The sequence below is a fragment of the Ciona intestinalis genome, chromosome 1 (genome assembly GCF_000224145.3).
Source record: "Ciona intestinalis chromosome 1, KH, whole genome shotgun sequence".
Taxonomy (NCBI): domain Eukaryota; kingdom Metazoa; phylum Chordata; class Ascidiacea; order Phlebobranchia; family Cionidae; genus Ciona; species Ciona intestinalis.
Genome location: NC_020166.2, coordinates 7266771 through 7282113, shown reverse-complemented (window position 1 = coordinate 7282113; position 15343 = coordinate 7266771). Strand labels below are relative to the sequence as shown.

The 15343-nt window shown below is 33.6% G+C and overlaps 3 protein-coding genes across 3 annotated transcripts in view; all 3 read right to left on the bottom strand.

Annotated features, from left to right (window-relative positions):
• LOC100177178 (leucine-rich repeat and IQ domain-containing protein 1) overlaps positions 1 to 5238 on the bottom strand; it is a 12725-nt gene extending 7487 nt beyond the window's left edge. Inside the window, exons 1-8 of the mRNA XM_018813138.2 lie at positions 4489 to 5238; positions 3789 to 3988; positions 3248 to 3450; positions 2681 to 2864; positions 1801 to 2306; positions 1400 to 1479; positions 1249 to 1331; positions 948 to 1088 (exon numbers count right to left, since the gene is read on the bottom strand). Of these exons, the coding sequence (XP_018668683.1) occupies positions 948 to 1088; positions 1249 to 1331; positions 1400 to 1479; positions 1801 to 2306; positions 2681 to 2864; positions 3248 to 3450; positions 3789 to 3988; positions 4489 to 5128 (2037 nt within the window). The 5' untranslated portion in view covers positions 5129 to 5238. The remainder of the gene's footprint in view (positions 1 to 947; positions 1089 to 1248; positions 1332 to 1399; positions 1480 to 1800; positions 2307 to 2680; positions 2865 to 3247; positions 3451 to 3788; positions 3989 to 4488) is intronic.
• LOC101243342 (stress response protein NST1-like) lies at positions 4859 to 8937 on the bottom strand. The gene is made up of 6 exons (XM_004225599.4): positions 8655 to 8937; positions 7965 to 8071; positions 7504 to 7573; positions 6952 to 7121; positions 6055 to 6222; positions 4859 to 5913 (listed from the first exon to the last, which is right to left on the bottom strand). Exons 1-6 carry the CDS (start codon positions 8767 to 8769, stop codon positions 5158 to 5160), a joined length of 1386 nt encoding a protein of 461 aa, XP_004225647.1. The 5' UTR covers positions 8770 to 8937; the 3' UTR covers positions 4859 to 5157.
• Positions 8938 to 9388: 451 nt separating this feature from the next.
• On the bottom strand, positions 9389 to 15155 carry LOC100185830 (ras GTPase-activating protein-binding protein 2). Its single transcript, XM_002126499.5, has 9 exons — positions 14946 to 15155; positions 14496 to 14577; positions 14096 to 14269; positions 12293 to 12395; positions 11624 to 11829; positions 11032 to 11205; positions 10589 to 10820; positions 10168 to 10280; positions 9389 to 9938 (listed from the first exon to the last, which is right to left on the bottom strand). The coding sequence occupies exons 1-9, from the start codon at positions 15041 to 15043 to the stop codon at positions 9738 to 9740; spliced, it is 1383 nt and encodes a 460-aa protein (XP_002126535.1). The 5' UTR covers positions 15044 to 15155; the 3' UTR covers positions 9389 to 9737.
• Positions 15156 to 15343: the final 188 nt, after the last annotated feature.

Below are 15343 nucleotides of genomic sequence, written 5' to 3'. Positions count from 1 at the left end.
TAAATAAAAAAATGGAAAAATCACGTGTATCCGTATACATGAGAAAAGTTAAAAAAAATACATAAAAAAAATGAAAAATCACGTGTATCCGTATACATGAGAAAAGTTGAAAAAATACATGAAAAAAATGAAAAATCACGTGTATCCGTATACATGAGAAAAGTTGAAAAAATACATGAAAAAAATGAAAAATCACGTGTATCCGTATACATGAGAAAAGTTTAAAAAATACATGAAAAAAATGAAAAATCACGTGTATCCGTATACATGAGAAAAATTGTAAAAATACCTGAAAAAAATGAAAAATCACGTGCATCTGTATACATGAGAAAAATTGTAAAAATACTTAATAAAATGAAAAATCACATGTACCCGTATACATGAGAAAAATTGAAAAATTCCTAAAAAAATAAAAAATCACATGTATCCGTATACATGAGAAAAATTGAAAAAATACATGAAAAAAATGAAAAATTACGTGTATTACATGAGAAAAATTGAAAACAAACATAACAAAAATGAAAAATCAAATGTATACTTAAGAAAAATTAAAAAACATGCAAAAAAAATGAAAAATCACGTGCATCTGTATACATGAGAAAAATTGTAAAAATACTTAATAAAATGAAAAATCACATGTACCCGTATACATGAGAAAAATTGAAAAATTCCTAAAAAAATAAAAAATCACATGTATCCGTATACATGAGAAAAATTGAAAAAATACATGAAAAAAATGAAAAATTACGTGTATACATGAGAAAAATTGAAAACAAACATAACAAAAATGAAAAATCAAATGTATACTTAAGAAAAATTAAAAAACATGCAAAAAAAATGAAAAATCACGTGTATCCGTATACATAAGAAAAATTTTAAAAATACGCATAAAAAATTGCAAAAAATATATCTCATCCCTAAAGGGTTAATGATAAATCTCCACAAACCTGGAAGGATTTAAGAGCTTTTTTAATCGACCTTCTCACTATAAATCCTCTCCATGTAGATTGGATTATTACGGCTGCATTTTCTCGAATTAAACAACATTTTTGATATTGCCGTTTTGCCGAAAACACTCTCCAGTATGTCTGAATAAATAATATTACAATTACAGCGCAAAATATAAAAAATGCTTATATTAATATTAAATATGTGAACAATGAAGGTTATGATAAATTAGAAAATAAATAAGATTTTATGATAAACAAATTATTGGTTTACTTATTTAAATTACATTAACTTCATTACCTGGATTTTAACAGCTGCAGAAACCTTCAGTTTTGTGACATCTTCGTTTAAAATTGGTTTCTTTACCGTTTCTTCTTGTTTATCTAAAAAATATTGTTTTAATTTTGGTAAAATATTGTAAAAAATAATAAAGTAGTAATTATTTGCAAACCTTTTAATGGTTTTGAGAAACTTTCTTGAAATTCTTTGCTTTGATTTTCCTGGCACGAAACTTTGTTCTCAAACCAACACCTGAGAATAGACACATCAATATTTCGGCAAATAATAAATAAATTTTGTTAAAACTGCTCAGCATCCTAAACTTATTGAAAGCAGTAAAAAAAGCAAAATATTAAAAAAAATGAATGTAAAGCCAATTTTTTAAATTTTATGGACTTTTCTGTACAGCATCTAAAACCTGGATTATAAGGTATAACAACATAAATATATATATTATATTTTCAGGAATCAAAATATCAGCACATAATGAGTAAAATGCAATGTTAAAATACATAAAACTTATTAAATTTCTATAAACAAAAAAAATTGCGAAAAACAATGCAATCTGCTTGCCTGTGTTTTGCAGCCAGTTCAGAATGTTTGACCAAGTAATCGCAATGGTTTGTCACAAAATCTGGTTTGAACTGGTCTTCCCTGGGAACTTTATGGAGTGTTAACGATTCAGACTTTTCACTTGAAAGCAAATGTTTATACGAGACAATGTTTTGTGCGACAGTTTTTAGAGAAACTAATCCAGAATCCGGTGCAGCATCCAAGAATTTTAAAAATCTCGGATTTTCGATCGCTTCAGTTGAAACAAAATTGAACTGTACAGAATTCGGAAGATTTTTGACACTTTCCGTTAGCGTTTCTGAATCAGCAATAAAATTTTCAGAAAAATCAACCATTTGTAACAGTGGCATTGTTTTTAAGGTGGTAACTTGAAATGTCTCCTCAGAAATTTTGTTTCGATTCAAATCCAACTGAGTCAAACATGGCAGCCAGACATAAGATGTTTCTGGGTCTAATTTCACTTCACTTATATTATTGCGCGATAAATTTAAACGATCCAATAAAACCTGTATAAAAACAAAATACGTATATGATGACAGGTTCAAGAGAAGTAAAGGCATTAAATACAGATAAAAAAAACATTTCACAAAATAAAAGTTCTGCTTTTTTTGCAAATGATGACAGATTCAAACGAATTATGAATAAATGTAACGTTTTTACAAAAATCAAAGATTTTAATAACAAATTTTTGTTTTCTGCTTTCTTTAATTAGATAAGTTTTATAATAAACTGTTTTTACCAGAAAACACAAAGATTTTATTGAAAACAAAATTTAATTTAGATAATTTTTATAATAAAAACTGTTTTTACCAGAAAAAAATGTAGATTTTAATAAAGTTTTTTATTTTTACATTCGATAATTTTTATGATAAATACTCACCAGGTTTCCAAGTTGTTCAAACACAAGCTTCATAAAATTATTCGAAGAAACATCCAAATAACGAAGTAAGCCACAAGCATTTAAACCATGCATGGAGGATAAGTGGTTGTTTGAAAGTTCGAGAAAAATGAGATGTTTTGAATTTTCAAGACCGCTCAGTTTTATCAACTGGTTATTTGATAAACTGAGAAAAAACACACATCTTAAAAATTGTTGATGGTAAAAATTGTTGAATTAAGTAGTTGGGTTGTTGTGACAATAAAAGAAAAATTTCAAGTAAACTCAGCTATGTTGTAAGTCAGCTATGCACTTTGTAACAAGTAAAGTCACCTAAACACAAGTTATATGCAAATGTTTACATCTTATGGATTGTGAAGTACTGGAATATGCAAACAAATATCTATAAACTGGTATTTTGTAATTTTTGTCAAAGAAAATGATTTTTAGCCAAAAGTTACTATTTCTATTATCTTTATTATTCTTGGCCAACAAAAAAATTTTAATAGCTTCAAACAAACTTAAAAAAAAATTGGAATTTCTTACAAAACTGGATAAAAACAAACTCACTTTAAATGGGTGAGATCAATACAATCTTCCACACCAGTAATCTTTGTAATATTGTTATTTGATAAATCACAATGTACCAGACCAGTGCAGCCTTGAACACCATTGGTTGATGTTAAACGGTTGCTGGCGGCAACGAGAGATTTTATCCGGAACATTCCGTCGAGAGAAAGAGATGAAATTTTGTTTTGGGAAACATCGATGTGCTGTAAGGAATAAAAGGAATTGGATTATTTTTACCATTGTGAAGAAAAAAGGAAGAATGCGTTATATATATCCCTTTTGCTAACTTTAGTAGGTTTTGATTTACATAGAGATTTGTAAACTTCATGCACAGTCCACTGGCAAATAACCAAGTTATAACATTGTTTTTATACACTAGTGTCTAGTGGTGTGTTCATATCTCAGTCAAGACAAGTAACAATGCATGTTTGTATATGTACTATCTATGTACAAGCAGACATAATGTTATCATTCAGCCATTAATTACATGTAAAACAAACATAAAACTTTTTATAAAAAATATTACCATACTACTAATCACCTTCAAATTACGACAGCACTGTATCCCGTGAAGCGATGCTAATCCACATCTCACTAAAGTCACGTGAGTCAAATTTTCACAAAGTTCCAATGATCTTAAACTCCATTCCTTTCCATGAAGCTCCCGTGAAAAGTAAATGAAAACTCGCAGCAAGTTTTCTAATTTCCTTGAACTGTTTTCACTTTGGGTGGGCCAGACACCTGGAATGGCAAGTTTAGAAATTATTCAATACTGGTGAGGATTAGGGTCATATAATGAGGAACTGGGATTTGGGCTTGAGCTGGATATTTTTACAAAAAGAAACAAAAATGGCAACTAGATAAAAATTTCTTTAGTTGGCATCTCTGCTGCTGTACTGCATCCTAAAAACTTTTTTTAACTAGAAAAAATGAAGTAGTTTTGTAACCTACTGTTAGCAGTCATTTTATGCAGTTTAATGTCAAATGGTTATTTTGATGTATTACACAAACTTCATTATACTAAATATTTTACAAAATACCCATTTTTATATATGGCTAATTTTATGAAACAAAACAATTGACATGTTAAGTAAAGTGACTTAGCTTAAATCGAAAACACAAACTAAAGCGACTTAGCGTTACTTAGTAAAGTTGCCTTAGCTTAAATCAAAAAATATAAACTCATCTTAATTAAACGACTTGGAAAAAATAAAAAATAAAACACCAAACAAAACACATACCGTTAACAATACAGTGCTCAGGTATGCCCTCCAGTGTAGAATAATGTGGAGTACGTTTTCGCTCTGTGGAGCTTTTCAACACTCGTGCAGGATCCCATGTTATACATTGGTTTTTCCACCGTTTCATGCAATTTATCACAAAATTCTCATGATCTAAACTGCTAAATGATGAGTCACAAATTACGGGCTTTGCTGAGTCATCAATATCTTGAGATTTTCTTCTCAGGGTGTTTTCTGTGCACTTTTCAGAACTCTTTAAATCGTCCGTAACTAAAACTGAGTTTGTACAAGCAGTGTTAAATTGAGTTTGACCAGTTGTATCAACAGCACAACATTCTGTAGTGGATGGGATGTTCAATCGAACCTTTTCAGCCACATTTTTATGACTTTTATGAAACGAACTGTTCTTAGTAGCATCACGGTCAATTTGAGTTCCTAATTTTCCTTTAGATTTTTTATCCATTTTATCACCATCCAAAGCGCCACAACTGGTTTCGGCAAGAAATTCGAGCAAAGTGATCTTTTTTTCCATCCCAACGCAATCACCATCATCCGCATTTTTCAAGATTTTATCCAAACTAATGTCACTAGTTTCAACTTGGGAACTTGCATCAGTTTGACATTGTTCTTGGCCTGCCATAACTCCCGGTTTAAAATCAACACAAGATGCTAAATTCTCACTTCCATCGTGCCTGACCTCAAAAACTTTGTTTGTAGATGTCTCTGACAACGATTGATGCGTTTCAACAAACCCTCTACTAGGTTCAGGCTCAAAGTTAACCCCACAATTGGTTCTGTATCTCCTTCAACCACTGATGTATATGCAGAATCCACTTTTTTATTTTTGGATTTAGTTGGAATATTTGGTTGAGATTGAATTAAACTATTTTCTGTTTTGACTTTCTCTTCCCTTTCTTTATCTTCTTGCACTTTCTTTTTTTCTTCAATCAGCAGTTTCTCTTTTTCTTGCGCCTTCTTCAATTTCTCTTGCTTCAAATTCTCTTCTTCTTCCATTCTTTTTTCAATATCTTTTCTTTGCTTCTCTTCTTCCTTTGCCTTCTTTAATTTTTCTTGCATCAACTTCTCTTCTTCCTTTTTAATTTTCTCTTCTTGTATCCTTCTCTGTTCTTTCTCTTCTTTTTGTCTTCGAACTCTATCTTCTTCCTTTTTCTTTTCTTCCTTCTTAATTCTCTCTTCTTCCTTTTTCTTCTCTTCCTTCCTAATTCTCTCTTCTTCCAACTTGCGCAGTTTTTCTTCTTTCTCTTGTTCCAATCTTTTCAACCTAATTTCCGTTTCCTTTTTTTCTTTCAATTCTTTTTCAAACTTTACAATTCTCTCTACGGATCTTTTTTCCCGAGATTCTCTTATCTTCTTTTCCAAAATAGAAGCGTAAATCTTTCGAACTTTGTACCCACGATAATGTCTCTAAAAAAGGATAAATCAACATTATTATGAAACATTTACACTCAATCTTCTTAGCATTATACAGCCAAAATATTATTACCAGAAAATAATAAACACAACCAATTTAACATACTTTCTGAATTCTGTAAAATTTTACCCTACCTGTATTAAAATTGCTGCATTTCCTTCTTTTAAATCTAATAACTTTAACCTTTCAAGTTGGAGGTTCTTCAAAACAGATAATTCAGCTTGTAAAGCTTGGTTGAGATTTTGTTCCATTGCCAATCTATCGACCTCAATGTTATTTATTTGACCAAGCAATTGGTTATGCTGTTGAAAAACATGTATTTTTTTAAAAATATATACAGCGGGAACATTTATTTATTTAATATTGTAACTGCAGCAGCCAGTGGTGAAATGTACATTCTTATAAAACAATACACTTTGTCTTAGTGTCTCTCCCTCTTTAAATACAATGAGTAGAGAAAGGGAGTGGTTTAAATTTGTCACTCAGCGCTGTTCTCGTTGTAAACAAATATCTCAAAATCCCACATGCAGCTTTTTATGGAAAGCAATAAAATAATACGGCCATTTTGACATATGTTGGCTGTTTTACAACATTTTGTGGCCAATACTTTTAATGTATATATAATATATATTATTTCTATTTTTTCATATTTTACAAACACTTTTTACAAATACTTTATTAATTTATATGGTACTTTATTACCTACTTGGCCAATATTTTTATATTTTCAGCGATGCCTATATGTTATGTTGAAATATGTTGTTAATATGTTGAAAACCATTGAAGAATATTAATAAGTAGTGATGATATAATACGAAAACTTAATGATGATTAATAAATGAAATTTATTTTGTCTCTTCGTCACGATTACAAAGAACAAGAGAGTTAGGAAAAGGCGAAAGACCGGTAGTAACGGTAAAACAACAGTTGTTAAAACACGCTTATTGATAAAAAAAAGGAATAATGTTTTGGATAAAAGGCATGACCGTTACACCCTACAATGATAGTAAGCATTTCAATCCCCCACATACCTGGTTGCGAGAAACTTCTTCATCGAAATGCTCATCCGGTTGCTCCACAACATTTAAAACAACCTTGCTCTCATCCACTTTAAACACTTCTGATGAGTCACCCTTTTCTTTAGTTACATCATCATTTAAACCATGATTAGACAATATCTCTTCTTTGATTTCAGTATTCTCTAAAATAGTAAAACATTATAACTATCACTTGAGATGAAGCTTCTAAAATATTATATATATATATATATATGTGTGTGTGTGTATAATAGCACTTCACTAGCACATATGGAATAAATAGATACAGTAGCGTGGGGAAAGACGGGACACCTTTTTATTTTATTTTCTCGTGCTATTTGGTTATAATGGAAAAACATTCAAGGAATTATAAAACTGTATCGCCACCACTTTTGTTGATTTTAATTTTTTAAAACTCAATCAGGAAAACACATTATGTGCCAAAGGTGTCCCATCTTCCCCTATGATATTAAATGTGAATTAATTAAAAACTTCAGGTGTTAATATTCAAGTCCCCAAATGATAAATTACGCGATGAAAACATACCTGATGTTTGATCTGATGCAGTGTTTATACCAGAATCTTGATCCACACATTTGTTTACTTTGTGTCTCGCCTGTCAGTGAGAAAAAAAATTCAATTTAACAATGAAGTTATAATTTAGTAAAACATATATTTTTTTAAACAGATTTTCCTGGTTATGTTTGTTTTGAAAAAAGAAAAAAAAATGTTGGGAATTTCTTTATAAGTAATAGCAAGAAACTTCTATTACTAAATAAAAAGAAAATATGATTACTTCATTACTTGAATGTTTAGTAAAATTGAATAAAAAATTCTTAGTTGCTAAATTGGATAAATTTTATAATCTTCAGTAGCTATTTCAGAAATTTATTTATACGGACTAACGAACTCTGTACCAAAAAAAAAAGATAAGCTTAATAAGAACGAGACCTGTAACTAAAATATTAACTTAAGCTGTAAAAAAACACACATCAAGATTTATTGACCTCAATCAAAGTAGTTTCTGCATCACATATAAGAGCTTCATACTTTTGACTTTGTTCAGAAGTTTTCGCAATAAAAAGATCCAACCATTTGTTTTCTTTTAAAGGTTCTGTTGATTTTTTAATATTAGGATTCAAAAGAAAGTTGTAATAGCTTTGCACCAAGTATTATACATGTAGTTTTATAATGCAATATTACTGAGAGACTTGTGTTTTGTTTTTTATATTATCTTTCACACCCAAAGTGCAAGTCATCTAGTCTAAAGATTTTAGCTTTTCAAAGCCAAATGCTATTGGCATGCGGCATGCCTTAGTATTACCTGTTCATCAGATAAGCCATGCAGTACATTTAGATATTTAACTTTAAAAATTTACCTCAAGAAAAAAATGTTACAGCTTGGTATTTATATTATAATCAAGTATGAATGAAGGAATGTTTGTTTTTTCTCTTCAGCCAAAATAACAAAGATCGGAAAAGTTTACGAAGAACATCAACGATAACAAGCAACAAATGACAATCCTTATAGCACACTTACAAATAAAAAAAATTTTCAACATGTATTCGATAAAAGGCGTGACCGTTGTCAGTCACACACTAAAAACAATAAAGTGTATCAAACCAAACCATTTAATTAAACAACATGAAAGTTCTAAACACAAGAAGTATTTACTATGGGCCTAAATATAACTTACCAAATTCAGTTTCTATATTATCATATTCATCCTCGTTTTCAGAAAAATCGCTTTTTACCGATTCTAAGTCAATAAGTTCCAATTCTTTATTTATTTCGTCGTTAAAATCCTCCATCACAACGTCATGCCCAAATTTTTGAATTGTCAGAACTGATTTAATTCACTCACGTAATTATAGTAACCGGACTTGATTACTGAATCGTTGTTGGTATAAAAATTTGGCTAAAAACTCGTTTTTTGAGCCGTGTAAAATATTTTGTTTACATTTACGTTAGCGTTCAAACTCCACGGCAACATTCGACACAAACCGATGGAGGCGCCATTGGGTAGAAATTGGGCACGTTGTGATTAGAAATTATTTTTTGTCGAAAAGTTGTTACGAATGTACTTACTTCATCTCCGCGTGGCCGGAAAACGACAGTCGTTATAACACGGACGTGCACTTCGTGCCAGCTTACGAGTTACCATGTATGTTACTTTGTGAGTGATTATGTGTGAGTGCAGCGTCGAGCCTCGAACCAATGGTTACAGGCAGGCGCGCTAACCACAATGCCACAGCGCCGGACGGACTTTGAATTAAGCGAGACATTTTCGGCCAAGCCGATTTATTAACTAAACTGAGATGTTAATTAATAATGATGTGTATGAACTCATTAACATAGGAGTCACTTACATACCCTAATTTAGACGACAGACCATTGAATTCTGTTATGTAGGATGAATAATTAATATTATTGCCTTTATTAGGACTCAAAAGAACAACAGACACTCATTGGAGATCTTTCTTTAACAGTAATCGAATTGTTTACATAAATGTTAGTGCGATACTTTATTAACGTTTTTAACATTTTCCTATCGTTGTTTTTGACATTTTACAAGCTTGAATCGGATTTACAGCTTGGTAAAAGGTGGGTCTTGAATAAATACGATAGTTACATCCATTGTGGAAGGAAAAGCGTGGTACAGTGTGAAAGGGAGTACTGAGCAAGCCTGAAATGAATGAACTTAAGAGATAACTTCTTATTCAGCTGTTATACCATGCAACGAGAACTCGCTTGTATAAAATAGTAAAATTGCTGAATATTATCGTCGATTTGCATTGTAATTGCGACCATCGTCTCGAGACCCTTGTCTGTCCCGCCTCATCTGAGGCGCACCACCACCACGACGAGCACGGTTGTCCCCAGCACCTCTGCGTGGATCCCCACCACGACGTGCATCCCTCGCATTACGTTGCTTTTTTTCCTCAATGTTAATGCGCTGGTTGTTTTTGTATTGTGTCGGCTAAGAAAGTTTGTTTTTGGGTGTTAGATTGATTAAATGATGTAATAAATGATATAAGATATTTTAGTGCTTTATGATATATTCTAATATTTAAACTTTGCGTAGGCTGCTGAAGAAAAAAACACTAACTATTGTTCAAAAAAAAACACTAACTATTGTGCATTTAAAAACTAAAGATAAACGCCCTCGACCTCAATTTTTCCTTTTACAAAACAAACATAATAGTTACCATAATCTCCAGCACTTTTTCAACAGCACTAGGACTCTCAAAGATGACAAATCCAAAGCTTGGGTTGTTAGAATGTGAGTGGTTGATTCTCACTTCAAGTACATTTCCAAATTCTATGAAATGACATGGGTTTTTAGTTGAGCACAAAAAGGACATGATTACTGATTAGACAATTTTGTATTCCAGATTATTAATACACTTGTACAGTTTAAAACCAAAAAAAAATACAACTGCATGGTTAGTATGTGAAACACCATTTTTTTTATCTACAATTATGTAAAAATATGAACACTGTGGAAGAAGAAAAAAGCTTTTGTATATAATTTAATATTTGTAAAAACATTATCTCACTACTATTTATGCAGTATGACTATGTACTATCGACTGCAAGTTGCAATGCATATGTATTGTGAATGGTAACCTGCAAAATGATTTTTTAAATCTGCCTCCTTGATGTCAATTGGTAAATTTCCAACGAAGATCTGCTGGTTGTCAGGGTAACGAACCACACCACTTGGTGCGTCTCTGGGTCTTCTTGCATCGTTCCGATCACCATACGCTCGTTCTTCTTCCTTGGGTGCAGTGAAGCGTTGATTCTGCCGAGGCTGACGCGGAGGTTTTGGTGCTGACTCAGCGGGTTCAACTGGCTCGGGCTGCATTGCGTTTAAAGTTTTGGAATTAATAATAAACAATGATAAATAAATTTTTTATTTAATAAACACGAAATTCACAATAGTTAGCAAAAACCTATCAACAATCAGGATGAAGCACTCAAAATGTTTATCCTTTTCATATTACCCACATTATACTGTTTATCACGAAGATAAATTTACACTTTACAAAAAAAAACAATAATTTAACTACCTTTGGTGGGGCTTTAACAACTGTTCCTTGCTGTGTGTTGCTTCGTGCTGGGGTGTTCTTTGATGCAAGGTCTGCCCAAGAGAAGGGTTTGGATGGGGGTGGGGGTTCGGAAATCTCTTCTTGAGGGGGTTCGGGGGATGGGTCAAGTGTATTGGTGGTAGGGGGTGGGGTAGGCTGTAAAGAAAGGGGGTTCAATTATCAAAAGGTATGAGTTCTAGGCCTAATGCTGCTACAACTGTAAACTATATCTGCTTGAGCTGTCCAAATTGACAACTGTACAAACAAGTCCGAAAAACATCCAGAAATTACATTTCTATGGCAAATCTCGAGCAGAAACGAGATGCACGAAACAGAAAAAATACAGAATGGGTGGCGTACAAGAATGTAATTTATCTTTTTCTGTGTAATGCTAGGGTTGACTGGACAGTCAATAACAACATTACTACGCCCATGGTGGGAATAAGTTACAAACATTCATTCATCTAAAAGTGGAAATGTGAATACAGTTTTGTGAAAATATAATTATCTCGTCTCTTCGGCATCCCATACTAAAGGTGAACTGGGGAACTAACATCATAACTAACGTCCTTACCTCTCTTTCATCAGGAACAGGTGAAGGAGTTGGTGAAGGTTCAATAACTGGTTGTTCGATCTCGGGTGATTCAACTTTCATGTTCTTCACCTGTTGCTCCAATCCATTGACATTTTCCTCATTGTTGGTTTGGTTATAATAAGTGTCCTGGAACGCCGTGACTGAAGCGATGGCCTCACTCTCTTCTTCTGAATCAGGACCAGGAACTGTTTGTTGAAATATTTTAAAGAAACTGCTTATTATTTGCAGGGACACTTGTTTTAGTATTTTGATAAGCCAATTTTGCTTGGCGGTATGTAGGGTGAATTAACATTTTTACCAAAAATGGAAGTGACAACGGTCTACGGGTAAATAAAGTTTATTACGCTGATTCGCACGCAGGCATGGCTGTCCAATTTTTTGTTGTACCAATCTTGGGGGGGCGAAAAACGCCTCTGTGTATGCTTACTTTAGAGGCATGGCATGCGAAGGCTAAAGTACAATGTTCGTGAAGGCTGAACTACGACGTACGTGAAGACTAAGTTACGAAACACGTGAAGGCTAAATTACGACGCAGGTGAAGTCTAAACCACCAAGTACGTAAAGGCTAAACTACGAAGAATGTGAAGGTTAAACTACAACACGTGAAAGCTAAATTACGAAAATCACCATCACACTTGAGTATCTTACCTGTTTCGTCATCTGTTCGATCAGTTTGTTGATCATCATGAAACACTTCATCTTGGTAACGGAAAATATCATTGTGGACATAAAACTTGTAAGGATTGTCCCCCTATAAATAGTAGGGATGTGCTGAAGTTGAAAAAGCTCGGGTTCGCCGAGCGCCGAGCTTCAACGAAAAGCTCGGCACGAGCCCGAGCCCGAGCACCTATGACGTCATCAAGGAGAAAGGCGTACGAGAATGCGTTCCTATTCAGCCGAAAAGCGCCGCTAATCAAAATAATACAGAACACGTGGTTTGCGGTTAAAGACGCGTCTCGCTTTTCATAATTCCTACTGTTGCAAAAAAAATTCATACAAAATATATTTATAACTGTTACAGCCAGTGGCGCAACTAGCAAGTTTCTACGCATGTTCATCTTGGATAATGTAACGATTATTTACGTCAGAATAAACCTTTACGATCGTTACATCACAAACGAGATTGTTGGAAAACAATCGTGTTTTATTCGCTTCCATACGATCTGTAGTTTGTGTATAATTTTTGTTTCTGATGATTAGTTTAATGCAGTTAAATCGCGATTATGTGAATTTTAATTGGTGCAAATATAAGAGCGAGGAGCGACGCTATCAGTAAATTGGAACCAACATAAATTGTAATATGATATTACAAAGTATCGTCCCGGTCGAGCTTGGACAGAAGCCAAAAAACATCGTTTGATGGCACCGCAAGAGAACCAGAGTTTCATTACGTCATTTTTCACGAGAATAAATTCACAACGATTGCTTCGTTTGTTACGTGTGGAATGTATGCTACCGCATGCGTCTTCCTTTATTTCATACGCCGGCGCAGAGTGTAAAAATGTGACGCTGATACACGATGTTTTGATCTCGTGGTTGGTTGGGCTGCTCAACTTGGGCAGTGGGCACATTCCTCCCGATTGTTATATTATAAAACGTCATAATTAATAGTTACGTTGCGATAGGACACGTGACGTAACAATTGAATGAAAAATTGTTCTAATTCCAAGCGAAGGAATGTTATATTGAATGCAACGCGTGTGTGTGCGTCTTAGCACTTTCTGGCTGCGTGCGTGTCTGCGGTAAAGGTGGCTTAGGGGTTGCAAAACCCTGTGGTTGCAAAACCGTGGTTGCAGCAATTTATATTATTTCATTATAAAAAAGTTTAAGAGTTTTTGGCTTTTTATTTAAAATGTGATACGAAAACATTGGGCGCTCGTGTAATTCGACACCTGCTGTAATTCGATACGGGCAAATTCGCTGACGTTGCGATTCGTTACTTGCGAGAGAGCAAATTCACAACGAACGAAAAATAATTAAAGAGAAAGCTACGCATACTAGTCTCGTTATCTCTTAGTAGCTTCACTTTTTTCATTTTTAATATTTTTCGCTCTCGCGTGCAACATTATAGCATAAGGCTCGGCGCTCGGCCCAGTTTTCAGCCGAGCGCCGAGCGTCAAAAAAGGAGACGCTCGGGCACGAGCTTTTGAGTTCGGGCTCGGCTCGGCACATCCCTAATAAATAGTAATAAAACGAATTATAAATTGTCATTTTTTGTCCAATGCAAAGTTGTATCGTGGACAACAGAACATATCATACACCCTATGGCAAATAGAGAGTAGGTAGGCAAGCTTACCCTGGAACATTCTGCACTACATTAATCAGTAATCATTAGAACTAAACTTGTTTTACTATCCCTGCGCCCTGCCTTCCTTGCATTTTACAAAGTTTGGCGCCGATGCAGTTATCCATTGAGTGCTTAAAGAAAAAAGTTAGTAAGAAATAACAAACCTGAGGAGCAAGCACGAACGTTTGCATGAATCGACGCAGAGGCATTCCACTGTTGGAAAGTTCTCCAGTAACCTGGACAACAATCCCGCTTCCGATGGTAGAATGGGCATCGACTTGTCGAATCTTGGTGTGGCAATCTCGGAACTCAAGCGAGTCAATTTTGGTGTGGATTTCCTTTAAAATGAAATGGAAATGATATAATGGGTGTATTGGCAACCATATACCATTATAACAAGTATTTTATCTACACTGTTTGTTGATTTTTTTTCTCTAAATAATAGCAAACAGTCAATAACTGCACGAGTGAGAATTTATGAATAATAGTCTAATAATCTACCATCTGAGGAGAGCTGTTATGCAACATTTTAATTTTAAGTTGAAGAATTACTTTAATTCTTACATTTTGACCAATGACTGGCTTTTCTGGTTCCCCATTACAGTATCTGCCTCCATGGACATAGGATGAGTGCATACTGTAGAATCTGCAACCACAAGTTTAGTATGAGTTATAGTGGTATATATTGAAAACATAATAAAGGCATTTATTTAGGACAAACATCTGCAATGTCACAATTAAGCGTTCTTTTTGAATTTTACAGCATTAAACTAAAAAGCTTAATGAAGATTGAAAACAATTAAATTTAATGTAACCATACAAAATGTAAGAATTGTTTGTCTTAATAGTGTGGAAGCATTGCCATTGCAGCCAGCACATTGGTTACCAAGCCACATCTAGGCCAAAAGATGCAGGTCGGGGCTTGACACTGCTTTGTTGATCAATTCTATTTATAGGTATACCCCCAAAAACTACACCCGCATTTGAACATAAAGTCTCAACCCCCATAGCTACCTGTATAATAATTCTGGTGCTTTGTTTAACAGGGTGTAATATTGTCGTACAAATTCACGTCCGACTTGAATTGGACTTGGTTTTGCCATCATAACCATTTCTTGAGTAATAGGTGGAAGGAAATAGAAATATTACGCACAAGTCAGAAATTTAAAAGTTAATAAACATAGACTGAAATAAATAAAATTAACGCATAAGAAGATTCAGAAGTAAGGTCCATAGCGGTGATCCTTTACCAGGTGGCCACCTGAAATTTTGGTTTCAAAATGTTCCTTAGGTCTCACTGATACCCACTGTATAATTATTTTTTGAAAAAACTCGGGCGTTCGTGTCGAAAATTAACTTTGAAAGTGGGCGAAATCAAGCTGTGTCACCGTATTTTCCACACCAGCCAGTAT

Excerpts from the sequence above, each read along its gene's own strand:
- LOC101243342 (XM_004225599.4), bottom strand. The coding sequence starts at position 8,769 with ATGGAGGATTTTAACGACGAAATAAATAAAGAATTGGAACTTATTGAC. Across the intron at positions 6,223-6,951 it reads AAGAAGTTTCTCGCAACCAG|CATAACCAATTGCTTGGTCA; the intron begins GTATGTGGGGGA and ends GTTTTTCAACAG. Across the intron at positions 5,914-6,054 it reads ATGCAGCAATTTTAATACAG|AGACATTATCGTGGGTACAA; the intron begins GTAGGGTAAAAT and ends ATCCTTTTTTAG.
- LOC100185830 (XM_002126499.5), bottom strand. The coding sequence starts at position 15,043 with ATGGTTATGATGGCAAAACCAAGTCCAATTCAAGTCGGACGTGAATTT. Across the intron at positions 11,206-11,623 it reads CTGTTCCTGATGAAAGAGAG|CCTACCCCACCCCCTACCAC; the intron begins GTAAGGACGTTA and ends CTTTCTTTACAG. Across the intron at positions 10,281-10,588 it reads TTTAAAAAATCATTTTGCAG|AATTTGGAAATGTACTTGAA; the intron begins GTTACCATTCAC and ends GTCATTTCATAG.